General features: G+C 38.8%; 2 protein-coding genes across 19 annotated transcripts in view; one reads left to right on the forward strand and one right to left on the reverse strand.

The window, feature by feature from the left end:
* AGPAT4 (1-acylglycerol-3-phosphate O-acyltransferase 4) overlaps positions 1-1,121 on the forward strand; it is a 44,344-nt gene extending 43,223 nt beyond the window's left edge. For all 3 annotated transcript variants that reach the window (XM_026705089.2, XM_026705090.2, XM_087938746.1), the window contains one exon: positions 636-1,121. In XM_026705089.2, coding sequence (XP_026560874.1) covers positions 636-727 — 92 coding nt within the window. In that variant the 3' untranslated portion in view covers positions 728-1,121. The remainder of the gene's footprint in view (positions 1-635) is intronic.
* A 3,999-nt stretch (positions 1,122-5,120) lies between these two features.
* The window catches only part of MAP3K4 (mitogen-activated protein kinase kinase kinase 4), a 99,734-nt gene continuing 81,824 nt past the window's right edge, over positions 5,121-23,030 (reverse strand). For all 16 annotated transcript variants that reach the window (XM_087938692.1, XM_087938713.1, XM_087938664.1 and 13 more), the window contains 9 exons: positions 18,858-18,938; positions 16,993-17,184; positions 16,315-16,385; positions 15,633-15,749; positions 12,329-12,488; positions 8,667-8,789; positions 7,354-7,460; positions 6,524-6,703; positions 5,121-5,679 (listed from right to left, as the gene is read on the reverse strand). In XM_087938692.1, the coding sequence (XP_087794818.1) occupies positions 5,659-5,679; positions 6,524-6,703; positions 7,354-7,460; positions 8,667-8,789; positions 12,329-12,488; positions 15,633-15,749; positions 16,315-16,385; positions 16,993-17,184; positions 18,858-18,938 (1,052 nt within the window). In that variant the 3' untranslated portion in view covers positions 5,121-5,658. The remainder of the gene's footprint in view (positions 5,680-6,523; positions 6,704-7,353; positions 7,461-8,666; positions 8,790-12,328; positions 12,489-15,632; positions 15,750-16,314; positions 16,386-16,992; positions 17,185-18,857; positions 18,939-23,030) is intronic.

Genomic DNA, 23,030 nt, shown 5'->3' on the forward strand with positions numbered 1-23,030 from the left:
GTTCAGGAGACCTTTGAACTGTACATGTAGCCTCCCCCCCCCCGCCCCAAGTCCATTGACTCTCATCTGGTACCAATTTACCTTGACCATTAGTGGATCAGATTTTTGTATATACAGTAGGTTGCATGGAATAAACTTGCAGTACTTTCTGAACTCTGTCCTGGCTTCTAGTTTCCTGACACCACCAATCAGGTTTGACATCAGGTGTTGTTTTTTTAAAAATAACTCTTCATTGGAGAAATTGCTATATTGTTTTAACCAATTAACACACAAAAACCATTTCCAGTAAGGGATATGTAAATGATTTCAAATTAGTGATATAGCTGCTTTAATGAAATAAAGTGGACAGTACTGTACAGCAGTCCATCTAGTTGAACAAAGTATCTGACAATCATCTTGTGTGTTTTTGTCCCTATCTTTTCTCCTGGAATATTTTTAAAACTACAGACAAAAAACATTTATTTCTAGCATGATATCCCAAATAAATTATCTTTCTTTGCATAACATGGTAGACTTCTAATACTGCAATATAAAGTTTGTATATGCTTTGATATATGAGAGCAAATTTGCTCTTAGTTTTCGAATTGTAGTTGTTTAACACCAGATATCCTCTTTTTTTAAAAAAAAAAATTCAGTTTCAGTTGGTGTTCGATGGATGATAGGAGTAACAGAAATTAACAAAGGCTCAACTTACGGCCACCAGGGACACAAGGAGAAGCAAAAGTGAAAATCTCCAGAGACTGCTTCATACCCAAAGGGAACAAGCTTGTGAACTACTGTGAACAGTCTTCAGTCATGAAGACCAGGAATCTGTTAGAGAAAGCTGATGCCTCCACTGAAGTTACATCTCTTCATCTCTTCTCTATCCATCTCCTCCAATTCTCCAGCTGGCAACAAAAGTCAATATTCCGCAATTTATTTTATTTTATTTTTCTATACTTTTCTTTAATTCAGATTTTCCAGAGAAACCATTCTTTTTTTTTTTAATTAACGAAGAGAAAGTATGCAGACATAGTATTAGGAAGGAAGCGAATGAATGAATATTTTTTTTTCTGAATAAATCTTTAATGGATTAAAATATGAAATAAAATTTACTTTCCTATAAGATGACAACAAAATGAGTATTTTATATAATTAACTAAGAACTATTTTACTTTGTTCTTTTTAGTCTGGTAGCCGATTTCCCAATTGTGACCAACAAGCGGCTTCTGGAAAGCCCAGAGACTTGTTATTAACCTTGTATTCCAAATGCATTTTATTTAGTTTCACTTCTAATCTCTTTATTTTTGTGAAAGTAATTGTTTTAACCAATGAGTGATTCTTGAGTAGTACTTTCACTGAACTACTTAGCACTATCCAAATATTTATCCTTTGGCCAGCCTGATAAAAATAGGAAGACTTTCCTCCTAACAGTTGTTTTCAGTTTGCCAAGACACTTTTATTACCAGTTTGTTTTCAATTCACTTCAGAAAGTGAAGTGAAATGCACTTCCCTTTTATTTTGCAATCCCATTTTTTAATTTGCACTTGTTTAATTTCTTTGCAGACTTCGCTACAAGTATTCATTCTAAATCTTTTATTATATTCGGAAAGGTTTAACATTTCCAGTCATATTTACATATCCTAAAAAAAATCTATTTCTTGCATTCTTCTACTGTAAAAAACAATTTTACTTTTTTTTGCTTCTTGTTCTTTAATCATTATGAATATGAGACTGCCTCTTAAATCCCAAGATTTTGATGTACGAATAACTGAAAGAAAAAGCTGTTTGAAAATCCATTCATATAAATATCCAGCACAATGCAGTTATTCATACATCAACATTCTCAAGGAACTCAAAACATTAGTGAGAGAAGTTATTTCTTTAGAAACTTATACACTAAAATTTATTTTCTATATGCACAATATTATCTTTAATACTACTTTCCAAATTGGACAGTAAATTGGCCTGACTTTTCTAGAATCACATTTCAACTTTAAACACAGGTGTTACATTGGCTGTATTCCTAGTATATAAATATTGATCATGAAAATTATATTAAGATATTGACAATATTTATCTCAGCTTGGATAGTACTATGGCCCCTTTAATATATAGATCTGCACTGCTGCTATAATGTCTCCTTGTGGAGTTTATCATAGTCTAATTACCCTAGATCAGTGATGGCTAACCTTTTCCACATTGTCCCAAAAGTGCGCTGGCGTTCGTGTGCCTGCACCCATGTGACTCCTGTCCCCCCTGCACATGTGCATGCAACCCTGCACTGCACGCTCTATGCATGCACACGCAACCCCCTGCATGTTGCATGCCTCTGCCCATGTGTGCACGTCTCCCCATACACATGCGCAGCAGATACCTGACAATTAGCTGTCTGGCAAGTGGTGGGGCTCTTCCGGGCGATCTCTCGCTGGCAGAAGTGGCTCTGCATGCCGCTTCTGGCACATGAGCCAGGGAGGTTTCTACTGGTTCTGTCCACCTCTGTAGAACCAGTAGCTCTGAAGAGCAGCAGACATAGAACCGCTTCTATGTCTGCTGATGTTTTTGCCCACCCGCCCACCTGGGCTCTTTCCTGACTTTTATTTCCTGATTTTTTTCAACTTCAGCTGCTGTGCGAGGCATGGCCGCAGTTAAAAAAGCAGGAAAAAAAGGGCTTTTTCAAAGGCTGCTTCTCGGCACGCAGCTGTCCAGGCACCAGGCTGATGAGGGAAGCACATCGTAAATCAACAAACGAGTAGTTAACCCTGTCAGATCCCACCCCTGACATAAGCCATAGGTTCGCCATTACGGCTCTAGACTGTAATGTAGATTGTTTGATTTAGACCAAATAAACCTGAAAATTATTGCGATTTTCATTTGGAAACAAAAGTTTATAGTTCTGTGGCTTAAGGAACAAACCAACTTTTATACTACAATGGTTTGTTTAGCATTCTAAAATCCATTGCTTGAGGTAGACTATTTTTAGTAGTTAGTGACCCAATGTCCCAACTATTTAAAAATACTCAGTGAACCTTACGCAAAGACCAAATCCAACATAACAGAGCCATCCTCATACTTTTGAAAGAGAAAATTATCAGCAACACAGTAATTTAGCCGGTACATTTGGCAGAATGAGCCTTGTTAGCAGATACCTGGACAGTTGAAATCTTTCGTCAAAACCATTTCATTTTTTTTGAGACATCAATCCTGCTTTTTTCTCTTCTGACAGCTTTGATGATTTATAGCAAACTCCAAGCAACAGATTCTTTGGATTAGCTTGCCTTTTTATTTTAGCCCAGTTGCTTTCAACAGGTCTGTTACCATTAATCCAGTAGACCTGTATGCAGATAAGTTCATTCCCGACATACAAGTAGTCCTCAACTTACAATAGTTCACTTGACCATTTGAACATACAACGGCGCTGAAAAAAAAAAGACTTATAGCTCTTTTTTACACTTACGACCACTGCAGCTTCTCTGTGGCTATGGTATCAAAATGTTTGGCAATTGACTCATATTTATGATGGTTGCAGTGTCCCAGGGTCATGGGATCACTTTTGCAATCCTCTGAAGAGCAGTCAGTGAGGAAGCTAGATTCACTAAACAGCTGTAGTACTAACTTAACTAATGATTCATTTAACTGGCAAGAAAGGTCATAAAACTCAACAGTTGTCTCTCTTAGCAAAAGAAATTTTACGTTCACCTCTAGTCGTAAGGACTACTTGTAGTATGGAGGCATTTAAGATAATGTATTAAAATTCCCTTGTTCGGTTTCCGTTTTCCACTATGCTAAACTAGAGATTTCCAAAACACTTCACTTTACTGCTGCACTTAATCCATTACTTACCAAATCTATTTATTACTCTAATGGACTTATGATTCCCCAATCTTTTATTTACCACTTTTCAAAGTTTACTTGAAGAACGAATCTCTTCTTGAACTTTTGTTTTCAATGGATAATATTGATCAGAATACCAACTGGATCTTCCTGCCCAGTGTTGTTTTTGATGTATTTCTTGGAAACAAAATTTATTCCATGTACAGCAGGATTACTTTATTTTACAAGGCTGCCTTGTTCCTGCTTAGTTTCTTTCAAGTTCCAGAACCAAATGAAATGCAAAATTAAATATTTAGTGCTTCATTGAACGAGCATTTTTTCTCAGTCTAAAAAAACCAAAGTGACCCTAGATGCCATGTCACCGTAATATACAAATGCCAAACAAGATTATATCCCACTGTAAACCTCAACTAACTTATGTGTTTTAATGGGACAAATTGTTCTGGATTGGAGGATTCTGTTACGAATACCTCCATATAGCTTAATTGTTGCTAAAATAGCAGTATACTTAGATATGAAGTAAATGTGTTTTTCAACACATCATTAACAAAATAGAAGGGTGCTGAGAAATCAGAGCTAAATATAAGCATACGATATTAAGAGTGATGCACGCGTCTTTAAAAGAACTGTAAATATGGATATTGTACAGGAAGAAGCCACATCTGATTTAAACAAGTATAGGAGTTAAAAAGCAAAGATTAAAATTTAGTGATTAAGTCTGTGTGAGAGAACCATGAACATTAACTTTAAGCCCTTATAACGGTAGCCAAATGTGCATAAATTGAATCACTCTTTCTTTGCTAGACTTTTGCTTTGATAATCATATGCAACTTAGCTAGTCTTAGCTGATAACTACCTTTCTCTATGAGATGAATTTGGTACTTGGTATTTGGTCAAGGAAATGAACCCCTGAATTGTTTAAAGGAATTATTTATAGAAGCTTCATTTCACTTGCAACTCTGAATTTTGATTTGGGGAGAAAGAGCTAGCGTAGTAGTAGTGAGTTAAACCCACAGCCCAATATGTCGCTGAAGACTATAACTGCAGGTGAGCAACATAACTGATTCCTACATCAGTTACATCTGAAGAGCTGGATTCACATTTCAGTAGCTCTTTAGTGGCCAGACATAAGCATAACTGTGAGCAAGAGTAAAGGTGTTACTTCACCCAAATTATTAAAAGCCTATCCAAACTATAGCTCAAATAGCTACACCGTTTGAAACACAAGGGCAACCCTCACATAAGACTCCCGAGGATGATAAAGCCATTTTAAGTATCAGCTTCAAACAAAATAGGAAACAAAAGACTTCCTAAAATAAACCATTTATTGAGAAAAAGCTTTTAAATTTATTCTTCAATCAACGTCCGCATAACAAATCAAGCTGGCCAATAAAAAACAAAAACAAAAACAGAAAAGTAGAAGTTCACAGTCAGTGCACTCAACAAACAGGAGATTAAAAATAAAGTTCAGACTGCCTGATATAACACTAACTTTGTTTTTGAACCTAAAAGCTCAAAAATCCTACATATTAACATTACAGTTCTCAGTCATCTGAGAAACAGAGAAAGGACAAAAATAAGTTCATGGTCCATTATACAGTAGTAATGGCACTTTCACTGAAACATGCAGCTTCTTTAAACTCAGGGGGGCTGCCAAGGGAACAACAGGTGCCAAGGGAAACAAACAGCAGCAGCAGTAAAAGTGACGCCTGTCACTTGTGCAGTCTTCAGTCATGTTAGGCCTTGAGTCATATCCTGTGCCTTAACACAGTCCAAATGTAAATATTACATATAGTAGTGATTCAAAAATACTTCACCCGAGTACAGGCAACCATGTGCATAGCTTCATTCTTCATCTGTGCACACCTGGTTGGTAACAAGGAGAGAGCAGATAATTAACCCAAACTGAGCTTTTCTTTTAAAGGTATGCTTCTGCTTCCCTGACAGGGACTCCTCAGATGTAACATCTTACACTGCAGTTCAACTAAGATCTACGGTAATTACTATGTAGACAAAATTATATCATTCTTTTCAAGAGAAGTGATGTGATCCTCCAAAGTGTGAAAACCGCCTGAAGGATGCCATTGGATAGTGTTTCCCAAACTTGGCCATTTCTAGGTGTAAGGATTTCAACTCTCAGAATTCCACTGCCAGCATGGCCACCGATAAGGAAACGGGCAGTTGAAGTCAACAGGTATTGAAGTTGCCACGGTTGGATACCCCTGGACTAAGCCAAATGTTGCACTTTGGAATTATGCTGATCTGGATTTCACCCTTCACACCTCTCATCCATCCACCTCCAGCATCTTATGGCCGCTGAGCGTATCTGGTTAGGGTTAGGATAATTTTGCTTGAAAGATGCTTAGCCCAGCAGCAAAACAGTAGGCTCTCCCAAATGTACCCCTACCTCCATTTTGTGCCTTGTGCCTTGTCCCAATGGCACACAAAGCCTAATCATTTGGAAGTGGCCAATAGGAGAAAGCTCTGCAAATGAAAGCAATGTCTTTATCTCCCAGTTAGCTAGGGGTTCTGTACTACTGAATTATTGATGCTGTTTCAATTCTTCTGGTGACTCTAAAAGAAGAAAAACGTGTAGTAATTGCTTATGAAGACTAGAACTCAAATCCACAAGCTTTTTAAAATTTAAACAGTTACTCTTGTGTAATAAGACCCTGATAGTTACTAATAAGAATAGTCACGCTTAACTAACCTTGACAAACGAATGATCGAGGAGCTGGCTAGCTGTCCATCTCATCTTTGGATCACTTTCCAGGCAATGAGAAAGGAAACCTTTTCCTTCTGGACTTATCCTTTCAGGAATCGGAGGCTTATGACCCATCCCTACCCTGTACATGATCTGAAAGTTGTGTTCGAATTCATGCCAGGGTCTCTATAACAAAGCAGGAATATCTAGGTTAAGAAACTGAATTTTCTCACGAACTAGACAATGTATACATTGCGTTAGTTGGTGCATTTCTTCTTTGATAACAATAAGCTCTGATAAGCATAACAAATAACCCTGAGTATAAAGCTCCACAAATATGCACATGGGGTGGGTGCCAATTCCAATCAGTGGGCAACCTTTAGCTATTTCTCTATTCCATTAATATATTTAAGAAGCAAGCAACGCATCAATGTTCCCGAGCAATTCTTTACACCAATGGGGCTTTGTTTATAAGGTTGGCTTATCTGAAATCTGGAAACTAATTTACTCCCTATATGGAGATAGCAGAAGTCTTTGCAGACTTCCTGAGGTCTTTATGCTCAACAAGATAATTGAACTAAATGAAGTTGCGAGGACAAGATATATTCATACTTCAGCTTTAATAAATAGGTTATACACAGTTGAATCAGTTCTTTCTATTAAGCGGAGGAGAGTACAGTCAGCATTTCAGTCAAAATTAATTCTTCTCTTGCCAGGGGCTTTTAACCGAGCAAAGTTCAAGTGACTTAATTCCCCAGAAATCCAATAATGGCATGCTTTAGAATTTAGATCATTCTCAGTAACTAAACTGATTGAATGTCATATAGGAGACTTACCTTCCCTGTGACCATTTCGATCACAACACATCCAAGGCTCCAGATGTCTGCTGCTCGCCCGTGGCCTTCTCCTTTCGCTCTGGTAATCACTTCAGGAGCCATGTATGCTTTGAAAAAACACAAAGGGTCACATTAGTTTATGCAACAAAAGGAACAGGAGGTTTCTCAACAAAAGGATTTGTCCCAGAAACCAAAGCCAAGATCAATCGTAATCTACCTATATGTGCTGCCAAGTCACTAAGTACAAAGTACAACTTTCACTTATTCTACGCGAACTTAACATAGACATTGTTGCTGACTTTAGAACAGTGCTGTCAAAGTCACGGCCGGTGGACCAGATGCGTCACATGCTGGCCATGCCCACACCCGGTTTAGAGAAGGGGGGGGGAAGTCCCGATACGTCACGTGACACGGCCGTGACGACGTGAGTTTGAGACCCCTGCTTTAGAAGCATTTTCACCAATCTTATTATGCCTTTCCAAGATACCTTCTCTTGGAAGCTACAGGTGTCCCACTCTCTCCAGTGCAAGGGAAATATCTTCGCACAATTATAAGGTCTCTAGTACAAAGCTAGAAGTTAATATCGTAAAGCCTTAGTAGTGCACGGCTACTTGGATCATAATGCAGAAAAGCAGTTTTGGAGTGTGATGTGGATATGGTTCACTATCCAAGTCAGGGCTTTCTTTGACAATCCCCCCCCCCCCATGCACAGCGATCATGTGGTCCCAGGAAAATGCACATTTGATCTGAACCCTCAACAAGGTGCAAAACGGCCATCATACCCAATTACCATCTCCATAACGCATAAGCCTATTTTTCTAATGCTGCACAGCTTTAGTGAGAGCAAGGAAAAGTTGGGGGTTTAAGAATTGGCTTGCAGGTGGCACCAAGTAGGTGCATATCTCTTCCAAAACATCTTTTCTGTTCTGCATCCAAACAGTTGCACATCCCTATAAAATCTCTTTGCGTAACAGCAAAGATAATAACAACAACGGGTAATACTGATGAGCACTTTACTGATATGCAGTTTGGACAATCCTGGACATGCAATCTGAAGATTTTGGGTTTTTTTGATTTAGATTTACAGCTGTGTAATGACATGGATATTCCAGAAGGTGGCAGGATTTAAGCAATGTGGATCAATCTTGAAAACCTAAACAGTAGCTAAGCCAGTACTTGGAATGGAGGATGGATACTTGTTGTAGATCAGACCTTAACATTCTCCTAATAAAATCAGGCACGAAGTCAACAGTATAACTAGAGAATCTCAATGGCTGTTATATACAGAGATTTCATTGTATGTTCTTCCTTACCGGCAGTTCCCAGGGTACTATTCACCTCTCCAGGCATTGTCTGCATATTATTCTTTAATTTTACCGAGCAGCCAAAATCTCCCAGCTTTATCAATCCTGATGATGTAAGAAATATGTTTGCTCCTAAAAGCCAAAATGAATGAACGAATGAAATGAATGAGCAAGATTTCATAGTTAAACATTACAGAAGATTTTAGTTCCCAGGTGCTTCAGAACGATCGGGCTCAACTATAAACGCACATGCATTATAAATATCTGGACGGTTAACACAAATAGTCCTCAACTTACAACAGTTCGTTTAGTGACCCTTTGAAGTTACAACGGCACTGAAAAAAGTGACTTATGACCATTTTTCACTTATGGATAGTTGAAGCATCCATAGGGGTGGGATCCATCAGGGGTGGGATTCAAATATTTTTACCACCAGTTCAGTGGGCGTAGCTTGGTAGGCGGGCTTTGCACACATGCCAAACGTGCATTTTGCGCAGGCGCAGAGGCGTTCTAACTCACCTCCTGCAAGCCTGCACGATCCCAGTCGCTACAGCAGCTGCCGCACGGTGCTCTTCTGTGCCGCACAAAGCAGCTGTGCTTCAAATTCAGAGGACAAAGGTGAGTAGGAGAGCCCGGGCGGGCGGGCAGGCGGGTAGGCCCAACAGCAGAGCAGTGGAGAGAATTGTTTCAGTCTCTGCTGCTCATTGCTGTTACCGGCTCTTCAGAACAGGGCCGAACCGGTAGAATGCCACCACTGATCCCCATGGTCACATGACCAAAATTCAGACACTTGGCAACTGACTCACATTTATGACGGTTGCCATGTCCCAGGGTCATGTGATCCAACCTTCTGACAAGCAGAGTCAGGACAGAAATCAGTTTCACTTAACAACCATTTTATTTATTTAACAACTGCAATGATTGCAGGAACAACTGCAAGAAAATGGGGCAAAGCTCACTTAACAAATTTCTCACTTAGCAACATACATTTCGGGCACAACTGTGATCGTAAGTTGAGGACCTACCTGTATTCTTCCTTACAAATTCATACATACATACGTGCATACATACATATGTTTGTTTTTGTAGATTTTCACGGGTACAGGTATGTAGGTCTAGGTGTGTTCGGGTCTTTTCCCATGTAAGATTGAGAGTATCTTGGCGACGTTTCGACGAGGTCCCACTCACCATCCTCAGGCTGGTGCTTTCGGCTTCGTGCCAGTGCAAGCTTATGGGATCCCCTATGGGATCACCACTATCACCCATCATTGCAAACCTATTCATGAAAGAATTCGAATCCAGAGCCCTAGCCAATGCCACCCACAAACCCAAACTATGGTTAAGATACATCGATGACACATTTGTTATTTGGCCCCGTGGTAAAGAAAACCTAAACAATTTCCTAACACACCTAAACAGCACACACCCCAAAATCAAATTCACCATGGAAACGGAAACAAACAAACAACTACCATTCCTAGATGTACTAATCTACAAAAAAAACAGATGGCACACTAGGACACACCATATACCAGAAGAAAACACACACCAACCGCTACCTCAACGCCCAATCCCACCACCACCCAGCACAGATAAACTCCGTGGCCAAAACACTAATTGCCAGAACCAAACGCCTGGCAGACAAGACACACATAAAGACTGAACTATGCACCCTGACTAAAGTACTGACAGCCAACGGGTTCCACAAAAGCAAAATCACAGGCCTGATCCACAAAAACACACTGAGACATAATGGAGACCTAGAAGATGAACAGACCTATGGAACAGCTGTCCTGCCCTACATAAGAGGTACTACAGACAAAATCAGTAAGATACTACACAGGCATCACATCAAGACCGCCTTCAAAAGAGACAGAAAAATAGCAGTCATCCTAAGAAACCCCAAAGATAAAATTGACCTGGAAAACCAAGGCATATATGAAGTCCCCTGTGCATCATGCCCTGCCACATACATTGGACAGATCAATAGAAGAATAAGTACCCGCCTAGATGAACACAAAATGCAGTAAAAAAGCTGGAATACACTTCCTCACTAGTCCAACACATGAAAGCCACAGGTCATAGCATTAACTTCATTGGCACCAAAACCCTAGCCACTATAGAAAACCCCAGCCACAGAATTATCAGAGAAGCCATAGAGATTGAAAAAAGACCTGAAAGCATAAATAGAAGAGATGACTCCACCAGATTGTCAATTATCTGGAAGCCTGCACTCTCAAATGAAAAAATCTCCACACCACCAGCCAGGCAAACACCTGGGCACCAACAGATCCCCCCTGATATCTCCAGCTCAAGCACACCCCAACCAGGCACCCAGATGAAACCTAGCTTCCTAATAAATTATAGCCATCCATTTACTCGGAGCCAAGCTGCACTAAAAGCCTCCAATACAGGAAACACAATGTTGCCAGCCAATCAAGACAAAAAAAGCTGCAAAACAGAGAGAAGATATTAGAAACACCAATCAAGCAGAACACAGCAAACTCCAAGACCAATAAACACAGACCAAGACTCCCAACCAATCAGGATGAAAAAAAAAAAAACCATTCTGGCATCGCGTAGGCTAGCACCAAATTTAAAACAGAAACAGCTGTGAAAGTCTGATTCACAGACGAACACAGTACAGAAGCTTGATGATGGCAGATGAGATTCTGCTGAAATGTTGCTACAACTTTAAAAGCACAACTACAATGACATGGGAAAATACCCGAACAAAGCTGAATACCATACATGTAAGTACCCGCGAAAACTTACCACATACACACACATACACATATATATATTGCATGCAACCAAGGCTGGGGGAAATCACACGTTTCCTTTGATTCATTTATCTGAATCTTATTTCTGACTCAGCATTCCTGCATTCTCCAAATAAAAGATGGGGACTTTCATTTTATATCCCTTTCATGATCTCTAAGCACAAGGAAGAGTCAAGAAGAAAACCTCTCATTTGTTTGCATAATTCCTGGTCCTACAAGACTGATAGCAGTTGCTCCTATTTTTCTACTCCAGCTGAAGCTCTGAAAGGGAGGAAGAGCATCCATCTGCAGGATGCTTCCTAGGTGCATTGCTATGGAAACTGAAAATGGTCCTCAAGAGAAGGAGAAGCAGACACTGAGCAGGTCTATCTCACTGCTTCAGCTAATGGTGAAAAACAATCATGAACATCATGTAGCTAAGCATAACTGCCTGCTGCTTCTATTCCCTAAACAATCCCCTAAATGTCAATGTGTAAGATTTTCTTTTGTGTATGCTGATGTAATTATTGTTGTAGTATATCCCCATTTGTGTCTTGATAAGTGGTTTCATTTATCAGCAAAGCACGGTCGTAGTCCAAAGGCACCCTTCAGTTTCAGTGGGAAGTGTCAAAATTTTTCTGTTATTTCCTAATAACCTTCTGTTATCTTCATCTATAAATATCGATCACAACTGTCAAAGGCACAATGAGCCATAAATTCTGGCTGGCAAGCAAGCAAATCTCTCTTAAAGCATCCATTTGCAGAGAAGTGGAACTGGGAAAGGCTGAAAATCATACAGCATGTTATTCAAAGCGATTGGTTTCTAAAATGTCTATTACCTACGTTTGGCTTTAAACAAAAGTCTGTTGAGCAGTCCAAAGTAAAAGAGAAATCTAAATAAATCTCTACCTTTAATATCTCGATGCACTATACCATGTTCGTGCAGCACATTGATGGCAGTTGTGATCTGCTTTGTGTAGAGTCTAATAACATGCTCCTGGAGGCCCAGCCTTGACACTTCTTCCAGAGTCCCCTCGTCACAATACTCCATAAAGATGTACATTTCTTCCTGTAATTGGGGTGCAAAGAGGTTTATTTGGATGTCCTCACTAGGTAGAAAGCAGCTCCAATAAGCTCTGAATGTGAAACATGAGAGCTACTTTGGTGTTGTGGTTAAAGACACTGGACTAGAAGCCAGGTGACCAGGAGTTCTCCCTTACACACAGAACTTCCCAGTTGCTCACTTGCAAGCCTAGACAAGGAAAAACTGTGCTCTGCCAATACATACTTGGCAGGTTACACTCCATAACCTTCAATAAAGAAGGCTTCATCTTGCAATGGACTGATTATATTAGAGCAGGGGTGGGCAACTATGGCCCTTTTATGAATTATGGACTTCAACTCCCAGAATTCCTGAGCAAGCCATGCTAGTCCACAAGTCATAAAGGGGCCATAATTGCCCACCTCTGTATTAGAGCATGTCAAACCCAAGACCTGCTGGCCAGATCTGGCCCATGGGGCAGTCTTGGAAAAGGGACCGGCCCACGTCGCTTGGGCCCAGTCTACCCAATGCAAAGAGGAAACATCGGGCCAGCATGGCTTTGGTCCAGTCTACCCAGTGCAAAAAGGAAACATGCCAGCAGTTTGGGGAGTGGCGTAAACCTGGCCACGTCCAACCACTTGGTCACGGCCCCCCAGCCCACCCCCCAAGGTCAACCACAGTCCCGATACCTCCCTCAATGAAATTGAGTTTGACACTCCTGTATTAGCGTGTGTGACAGAGTCCAAATGCATTTTTAACTAACAGTCCAATGTCTATACAGTAGCATATAGTAGGAAAGAGAACAAATCTTTGCTGTGATGGACAACAAACATGTTTGCAGCAAATTACTTATATAATGTCTAACTATAGGTGGGATATTACATGCTTTTTAGTGCTGTACGTTGTTCTTTCTCAAATTAGCAGCCTTCCCCACAAACAAAATTCAGTCAAAGGTAGAAAAGAGAATCAAGTCTATTTCATCAGCTATCCTAAGAAAAGAGGCCTCTCTTCTACTTGAAACAAAGCTAATTTTTCAGGCTACGCAAGTTCTTTTTTATATTTGATATAATTAAAAGAGGGAACAATGTCTAAGGTATTTTTTTTTCTTTTTCCACCTCGTCTCCTTTTTGTTGAACATAATTTTATTGTACTATTAAAGACCACTAGCAGCAGCCAAGTATTTTATTGCACCTTATGAATTGATATTCATAATAAGGTAGATTTTCTCTGTATCACAAACTGCAAAGCAATTACAATAAAAACTAAAAAAAATAAAAGAAAAATAAAATAGAAAGTGCAGAAAAGATCATTATTTTTCTTTATTATAAGAATATAATAAAGAAAAAAAAGCAATACATAAAGAAATGACTTCTCCCTTCACCACAAGCAAAAACAATTTTAGTAATTTGTCATCTTCTCTTAAAATACAATAAACAATATCCCATCTTTTTATCTAAAACTTCATCATTTCAGTCCTGAACAGCTAAAATTCATTAAGGGTTACAAGAGATGACGCTACATCTATTCAACCTTGATCGAATTTATCAACTTTATATTCTTTCCTTTTACTTTTAACAATCTTGATTTTTAATCTCTTCAAATGTCCTAGAATTTGATTTGTTTTCAATTTTTTTTTTGTCCCTTCACATCACAATTTGTTTTCAAAGCTTAAACAAGTCTCTTTTGTAAATACAATATAGGAAAATAATCCAAATCACTTCTTTGCTTTTTGTATTTCTCTTTTAATTAAACATTAGCTGGTTTCATTTGTATATCGATACAGCATCTTTTTACATATATTCTTATATAGCCCATCATTTAAAAATCCATTTTCACATTAATTTCAGGTTAGCTGACTGCCGCTTCAACATGATGGCTACTGTCCTGCTTTTAATCTCAAATACCCTCAAAACATAAGATTCCATGGTAATTCAATGTTTATTCATGATCAAAGAGATAATAACAGTCAAAGCATGCAAACAAACAACAAAGTCTCTGAAAGAGGCTTGCCTGAAGCTTTTTAACAGCAGTGTGCAGAAGAACAGTCCAAAATCAGTCCAAGATTTGAAAAGCCAGGTTAGGATTGTCAGCCAGTCCAGAGCACAGAATTTTACAAGCAGAATCCAACCAAATTGCCATGCAAGACCCAGAGATCAGTGGTTTGTTTCCAGGACAGGAACATGGGTCAGGGCTGCCTCTTAAATCAGACTGCAGGTACTTGAAGATTTTTACTCCCTTGCTTGACAAGAAGCCTCATAGAATGTTTTTACTCTACTCTCCTATCTTCACGAGGTGCAAGGGATGGAAGGCTTTATACATTATCCTCATTTGACTGCTCCAGCTATCCAGGTGGTGCTTTTTTGTCAATCAGCCTCATGTAATTCCTGGCCTGGCGTCTCCTGAATCCCATTCCATGGATTCATTTGGAAGAGCTGTTTCAGATTCACAATCTTGAGTCGTGGGCTATGGTAGCTATTCCCTCATCTCCTTGAAACCTGCCAGAGACAGTCTTGTGGATTCCTCCCAATGAACAACTGTCTGGAGAATTTAGGAGCAATTTCAAGCTCGCTCCTGTCCAAAGAAGGATTACAAAGAGTCGGTCTATTTGCCGGCTCTTCATTCCACTGTGGTTGTAGGCTACATTTTTATCAAAGGAATCTTCATTTTGCCATTTCTTCCCTCGAAGTCCCAGTGCAAAAACCAATTATAGAAAGGTGAAACAGAATCCTTTTTTGTCTTAATTGTTCTCCAGTTTTAATTGCCAATCATTTCAATTTCTAATAATTTTGAAAGGAAGAAAAGTAACATGAATATATAAACTACCTCTGGATTTTCCCTCTCTTCAACTAGTAATACCTTTTGGAATAGAGAAATTATAATAGATGAAGGTTAAGAGATATCAACCCTTATGAATCCTTTAACTAAATCCACTGCTTTTGTTGGGAAATTGGACCATGCTTCTCACACGTTCAATTTGCTCCCTAAATCACCGAATGTAATCCTGGAACAATCTACAGATACTTACTTCCACAAACAAAATGAAACACAGATTAAGTACATAGCTTAAAAACACAAAGCAAGACCAACATTCCCATATACCCTTATTAACAAAATCAATTTTAATTTATACTCTATACTGACTGCAAAAGTCAGTGACCACCGCCTCCTTACCCTGTGAAGTTCTACACCAAAGTAGCGGACCAGATTAGGATGCTTAATGCCTTCAAAAATTTTCAGTTCATCTGCAGTTTCTTTGATCGTTTTGTGATCGTTGGGTTGAAATCTTATCTGCAAAAAGACATTCTGTTTCATGAGTGTTGCAAACCAAGCTAACAGGAAAAATGACTAGAAAAAAGCAATACTGAAACCACACCCAGATCTGTTTATTCTATCACACTGAATGAGTAAGAGCAATCACAGATCTGTACAGATAATATAGAGGTCTCTTCACTTCTGTTCTATTCTTAATATACTATATCTAGGGCAAGAAACAAAAGTTTAAAATCTGTCAAAAATATAATCAAACACGGGCTACAGAGAAAAGAATGGCAGAATATTTACCAGTCAGCAAACGAGCTAAGGGTCCATATTTCTTCATACAACAAGTTATTAAATAATGCTACTAGAACTAATGAGAAGGCCCTATCTTGTCATTTCCCCATGCTTTCATTCTATGTTGAATAGGATGGGAAGCCTCTCCTTCTGATACTAAAAAGTAGATATGTTGGTAGGAAAAACGCGTTCTCTCACAGTAAATGACTTAGTTTAAAAAGCTGTCATTTGAATAATTAAATAAATTGTACGAACAAAAAATATAAACATATAAAATTGCTTTTACAAGCACACTGCTTACTTCTTTCATTGCCATCAATTCACCAGTGTCCACGCTGATACAGGTATAAACTTTCCCATATTGGCCTTCTCCTGCAGAATTGCAATTTAAAAAAAAAAGATCTAAGCACTCTGAAAATATTTTTAATGTCTTCTCAGTATAAGTCATATAACTGACTTCTGCAGAATATTTACACAAATATATGTGTGGATTCTTTTGTTAGGTGCCTTGAATGCTCTAGGAATGAATAATCTAACTAATGCACAAGCATTTAAACAGAAAGTGTTTTAAATACACACATACACAGACGAGAATATGCCGTTATGAAAAGTGCATATTAACACCATCACCTAGCTCCTGACTTATTTCATCTAATCCCAAAGCTAATGATTTCTATCTAAAATGTATGTCATTTTACCCTAAGTACCTCTCTTTACACAGTTGCATTACAGGGCAGATTTTACTTCTAAATCACCTACAGTAACTTACAGAATATTTTGGACTTAGCATGCTTTAATCCATCATGGCTTTTAAACAAACCAGCAATTATAAAGACACAGGTTGACAAAAGCAAAGTCCTTGAGCCGGGTAAAAATAAAACATGCAGGAAGACACATGGATGTCATTTCTGGGTTAAAAGCATAAATGTAACTCTCTCCATTAACTGAAATATCAAACGATAGTTCCCTAGAAACCTACCAATTTTGTTTCCTCTTTGCCACTTAAAAGTGACCTTTCTTAAGCCTACATGCATAACATTATCACAGGATTTGGGCGTGTCACAAACTTGGCCAATGATGTTTTTCCGTCTCATTTCCCGATACCTCTTTTCTTCAAACAGCTGGACAGATTTTTGAACTGCTTCCATGGGTCCCTGTCTGGAAGCAGTGTCTAGAAACGAACAGAATAGGCAAAAGCATTGATCATGAATGAACTGCACTTATTTACCGAAACCATTAAAGCAGCATGAAAACTATTAGAGAGGCAAGACTAATGAATGGTCTAAATATTCTAAAGGTTTAGAATAAAAATGACAGTCTTTTAGACTTTTATTTTTATGAAGGGAATATTTATTTACAAGATAATTGCTTCTCATTCCTCCCTCTCCTCCCTCCCCCATGATTCAAATTCATATATATATTCAGCTGTAAAAATTGGGCATGCAGCCATGGTTCCTAGATTACTTTCACCCCCACTTAGCAGCACAGAAGCAGTTTGATTTACTACGTCATCTTCATCATAACTGGAAGAGCAATAGCACTTAGACTTATGTACCGCTTCACAGTGCTCTACAACCCTCTCTAAGTGATTTACAGAGTCAGCCTATTGCTCCCAACAATCTGGGTCCTACCGACCTCGGAAGGATGTAAGGCTGAGTCAACCTTGAGCCTGGTGAAATTCGAACTGCCAAATTGCAGCAGCCAGCAGAAGTAGCCTGCAATACTGTATTCTAACCACTGCAGCTCTGGAAGGGAATTTGGTATAATCCACTGCTTAAGCAGGAGACCTTATATTATTTCAGACAAATGGCTGTCTCTTCTTAAAAGCATCCAGTGATTGTTGCCTTTGTTCCACTGGTTGATGCTCTCACTGTTAGAAAGTTTCGCCTTAATTCCAGGTTGCTTCTCTCCTTGATTAGTTTTCATCCATTTTTTCTTTTCCTGCCTTCTGATGCTTTGAAAAATAAGTCAACCCCATCTTCTTTGTGGCAGCCCCTTAAATATTGGAACCTAGCTATCAGACTATCCCTAGTCCTTCTTTTCATTAGACTAGCCATACCTAATTCCTACAACTGTTCTTCTTTGCCATGGATTGCATCTGGGTGTTTTTATATCTCTGCAAGTTTGTGTCTATGTCTGCACTGGGAAACACAGGTAGGTTGCATAATCCCACTTTAAGCACAACCAACATTGTCTGGTGATTGTGCCTCCTATATGCATTCAGGGACTATTTTTCCCCACACCAGACTACAATCTAACACACCGGTCCAATGCAGGATGGTTGATTCAACTTCCTAATCCAGGTAGGTGATTGGATGGGTAAGTGAGTGAGTAAAGTCATCCGGCCATTTTATGCTTAAGGAGTGATTCTCTCTGTTCCTAGTCCTTCACCTTAACTACTATACCACACCTGTTTCCAAATTATGTGGATATATTTGTACTGAACAAAGGTGACAAGCTCCATGGGCCGTTACTAGCAAGAAGAATGTAGGAACTGACACTTATTTAATCCACCTTTTATATCCCATACAAAAGGGACAGGGCCACCCGGATGATTTTGAACTTGTATCTGTCATCACTGGCCATATTACTATTGTTATTATCTGAGGGCAAAAGGCTTCCTAGTTTCTACTGAAACTATCTAGAATATGGATAAATATAAGGATATGCTTGAAGGGGGAAATAAAAGAACAAGCTTGATTTGTTTAGGAACCAAAAATATGATTACAGTTGGATGCAACTGTACGAAAAATAACCTTTGAGAGAAATACTAAATTATAACTACTATGAAAGGGCAGTTTGAAATACATTGCTTGCCAAAATAACAAACACTTTTTTTTTAACCTTTGGTCTGACTGATAAGCGTCCGAAGCTCCCAACTTTTTCGGGCTGTTCCACTTGTATCCCCTTTTGGATAAGATGGCTCTGTGAAAAAAAGATGCTGTTAAGAAATGTATGGCACACACATACACACGCACAAAGAGCCAAGAACAGATTTCTTACCCTTTGATCAGCAGCTTTTAAGAATTCCTGTTTGTATGAAGATGAGATGAAAAGCTATTGTGAGTGTATGAACAGGGCTCCCTAACAAGAGACACTATTCACATATCAAGCACTTACAGTTATGATAAACATTGGGCCCCTCATCTCCTATTCTTTATCCTAGAGTCAGAGGTGGGGAACTGTGGCTCTTTTGTGACTTGTGGACTTCAACTCCCAGAATTCCTGAGCCAGCCATGCTCAGTCCACAAGTCATAAAAGGGCCATAGTTCCCCACCTCTATTCTAAAGACAGTAGCTAAATGTGAAGAACCAGTCAAGGAACAAGCATCCCTACTCCTACATACTACAACCAATTCCTCCCCCCGTGAAAAAATAACTTCTCAAGGATCAGCAGATCCTCAGTTATAGACTGCAGACTGCATCACGTCCTGGGGATGGAGGGCAGTTATTTGAATTTTATAGTGGAAGCATGCTACAGCTCAAACAGGGCATTTCTGACTCCATGGCAATAGTTTAAAATGAATACTCTGGAAAAAAAAATGGAAACATTGAAGGTTATGTAAAAATAGACCTGTGCAGAAGAAAACAATGAAGTGAAGAAGTAGAATTTCTATTCAAAAAGGAAAGTGAACAGCAAAGTAACTGAAATAAATGAAGCCCATTCTCTTCACTAAGTGTAATAGAGTGGACCTTGGAAATGTTGTATTCAATGGAGCACATTAAATAAGAAAAAGCCATAAAGACCAGCGAAGGTTACCTTAAATATACGAAGTACTCTTGTTCTTTGTATAAGAAATGGAGTTTGAATGTTTATGTCCTGACTAAAGAATATAGGTGGTCCTTGACTTATAACCACATTTGAGCCCAAATTTCTGTTGCTAAGCAAGACATTCGTTTCTCCCCATTTTACAACTTTTCTTGCCACACTTGTTAAATGAATCACTGCAGTTGTTAAGTTAGGAACACGGTTGTTGTTAAGTGAATCTATTGACTTTGGTTGACACAAGGTCACAAAAGGTGATCCCATGACCCCAGGACACTGCAACCAGCATAAATATGAATAGCTTGCTCTTGGAAGTTGTGGGAGCACCATCACTTGAGACTTTCAAGAAGAGATTGGACTGCCATTTGTCAGAAATGGTGTAGGGTCTCCCACTTGGGCGGGGGGTTGGACTAGATGACCTACAAGGTCCCTTCCAATTCTGGTTATCTGTTATCTGAATCAGTTGTCAAGCAGCCAAATTTTGTTCATGAGACCACAGCAACAGAAATAGCACTTATATACCACTTCATAGTGCTTTTAGAGCCCTCTCTAAGGGGTTTTCTGAGTCAGCATATTGCCCCCCAACAATCTGGGTCCTCCGGAAGGATGGAAGGCTGAGTCAACCTCGAGCTGGTGAGGGACACTGCAACAGTCGTTCAGTGTGTAAATTGTTCATAGCTCACTTTTTTCAGTGCCACTGTAACTTTGACCTGTCATTAAACAAAGTGTTGTAAGTGGAGGACTATCTGTATTCAAGCTAAAACCCGAAGGGCATCTTAACAAAGAAGCTGCTTTCTTTAAATTAAAAACTGCTGAAAGGAAACGAATGCTAATTTTTCCAACAAGAAACTACTTCAAGTACTTTCACTACTTCACTTCCAGGAAAAAAAAAATGTCTACTATCTCTGCCTGGGCCAGGAGCTCATCTGCTTACTTAAAAATCTGAGAGAGCAGCCCTAAAGGAAGCAAAATAGATTTTAAAAACCAATTTGGTGATATGTGGTAAACTATGGACCTTTACCCAATGTTAAAAATGCCTTTATTTATTTATTTGAAGCTATTTGGAGCCTCTGTGGCGCTGTGGTTAGAGTGCAATACTGCAAGCTACTTCTGCTGCAGCCGGTTGCCTACAATTTGGCAGTTCAAATCCCACTAGGCTCAAGGTTGACTTAGCCTTCCATCCTTCCGAGGTGGGTAAAATGAGGACCCAGATTGTTGGGGGCAATATGTTGATTCTGTAAACCAGTTAGAGGGCTGTAAAGCACTGTAAAATGGTATATAAGTCTAAATGCTATTGCTATTAGGCTCAATTGGATATTTATAGCTAATGCATCCATAGCCACTAAGAAATTCAAGCAACTGTGCCTAATTATACCATACAGAATTCAAACGGTTCATCAAAACAAACTGTCTTGTTTTGAATAACTGAATCTTGATTTACATAAGAAATAAAAAAAATTGGTTTACATCTCGTGCTTGAATAGTCATACCAAATTACTTGAAGGGTCATACAAAAATACAAGTTATCCAACGACAGGCAATTCTCTAGATTATATTTAAGTCAGATAATTTTTTATACATTATAGGTTATCGTTTTCCTATATTTGTATGGTTCCGCCAGAACTGAGCCTTCTAGCTGTACTGGACTATAATTTCTATGATACCTATATAGTACATAAATATGTAGTACATCCATCAGCACAGTAGATGGGAATGTAGTATTTAAAAACAGCTGGAGGCCATGAAGTTATGAAGAGTTAGCACAAAGAAATGTCAGATGAACGAGATTCATATATGCAATTCTGGCAGCTCCAAAAGCATATGAATACTGTTGGTTCATATTAATTCCTTTAAAGGAAAACAGGAAATTATTATGTAAGAAATCACATATGTAAGAAAGGTGAGGGCACACCTTTCAACCTATTTCTCCACTATATTGTACCCAGTTACCCTGTTTTCTGTAAACCTGTGAAAAAGGAAAGCCAAAGATAGTAACCAAGCATCTCTTTTTCTCCCTTCCTGGAGACGATGTAAATATGCCAAGCTTTTAGAAAAGGTGTTAGTATTATTGTCTTCCACTCCAAAAATATGTGTTTGAGCTCTTCCAAATCTGCACCTTATTGGAATTTATGTATGCAGTAAATTGCAGGAAAGGCGCTTTCATTCCTTTAGAGTCCATGACTGCAATTTGCTTTATAAACATGTTTCACCTGTATATTTATGTGCAGAAAGGGAAACGATGCAACAGGTGAAACAAAGGTAGCTTAATGGAGATTCTCAGGCATCCAAGTCGTGGTTGTCTCAAAGGTGCTTTTTCAAGAGACAACTAGACTTCCTGGTTTTTATCTGAAGATGTTTCACTTCTCATCCAAGAAGCTTCTTCAGCTCTGACTGGATGGTGGGGATATGGAAGCTTCTATTCCCCACCATCCAGTCAGAGCTAAGAAGCTTCTTGAATAAGAAGTGAAACATCTTCAATGTCTTCAAAGAAAAACCAGACAGTCCAGTTGCCTCTTAAAAAAGCATCTTTGGGACAAAAGTAACTTCCTTTTACTACTTATTGCCTAAAGAGGATGCTCTTTGAGTGATGGATTCCTAGTGAATGCTTTCTTTGGGAATTTTTCTTTAATGTCTCAAAGGTGCTTTCTTTCGAAAGGCAACTGGACTTTCTTCTTTTGCTTGAAGATGTTTTGCTTTTTATCCAAGAAGCTTCTTCAGTTCTGACTGAATGGTGGAGAATTCCTTGCAGTCATGTTGTCTTTTTGAGTCTCATGAGGCAAACAAGAAAGTCCACTGGCTTTTGAAAGAAAACACCTTTGGAACAACCAGGACCTTGACATCTGAGAATCCCCATAGATATTTAATTTAATGTGTTTACCAACAAGTTTGCAGCAGTCTTCTCAACCCCAGCCCACACATATCCCAGAAAGACTATCTCCTAGGGAAACCTATTTAAGACCTTCTTTTCTGCCAGCTCTTCCGCCCTCAAACATATGGATCCTGATTTTATTTGTGCTCAGATAGTTGTTATAGTTGTTGTCATAGCTTGTTGAAGTTTAGGCAACTTCAAATGAAAGTGCCATACAAATAAATTTCAAGAATGGAATTAATTTTTTAAAAAGCCATTCTATTTAAAAAAAAAAACCTGACCCTATATTATCAAAATCCCCATAATTATATCAGAGTGAGGATACCAAACTGAAAGTTAAGCAGAAGCTTTGCCAGGATATGATAAATATATTTTAGGGGAAA

The sequence above is a fragment of the Pseudonaja textilis genome, chromosome 1 (genome assembly GCF_049901715.1).
Source record: "Pseudonaja textilis isolate UNSWEBS1 chromosome 1, rPseTex1.2, whole genome shotgun sequence".
Classification (NCBI taxonomy): Eukaryota; Metazoa; Chordata; class Lepidosauria; order Squamata; family Elapidae; genus Pseudonaja; species Pseudonaja textilis.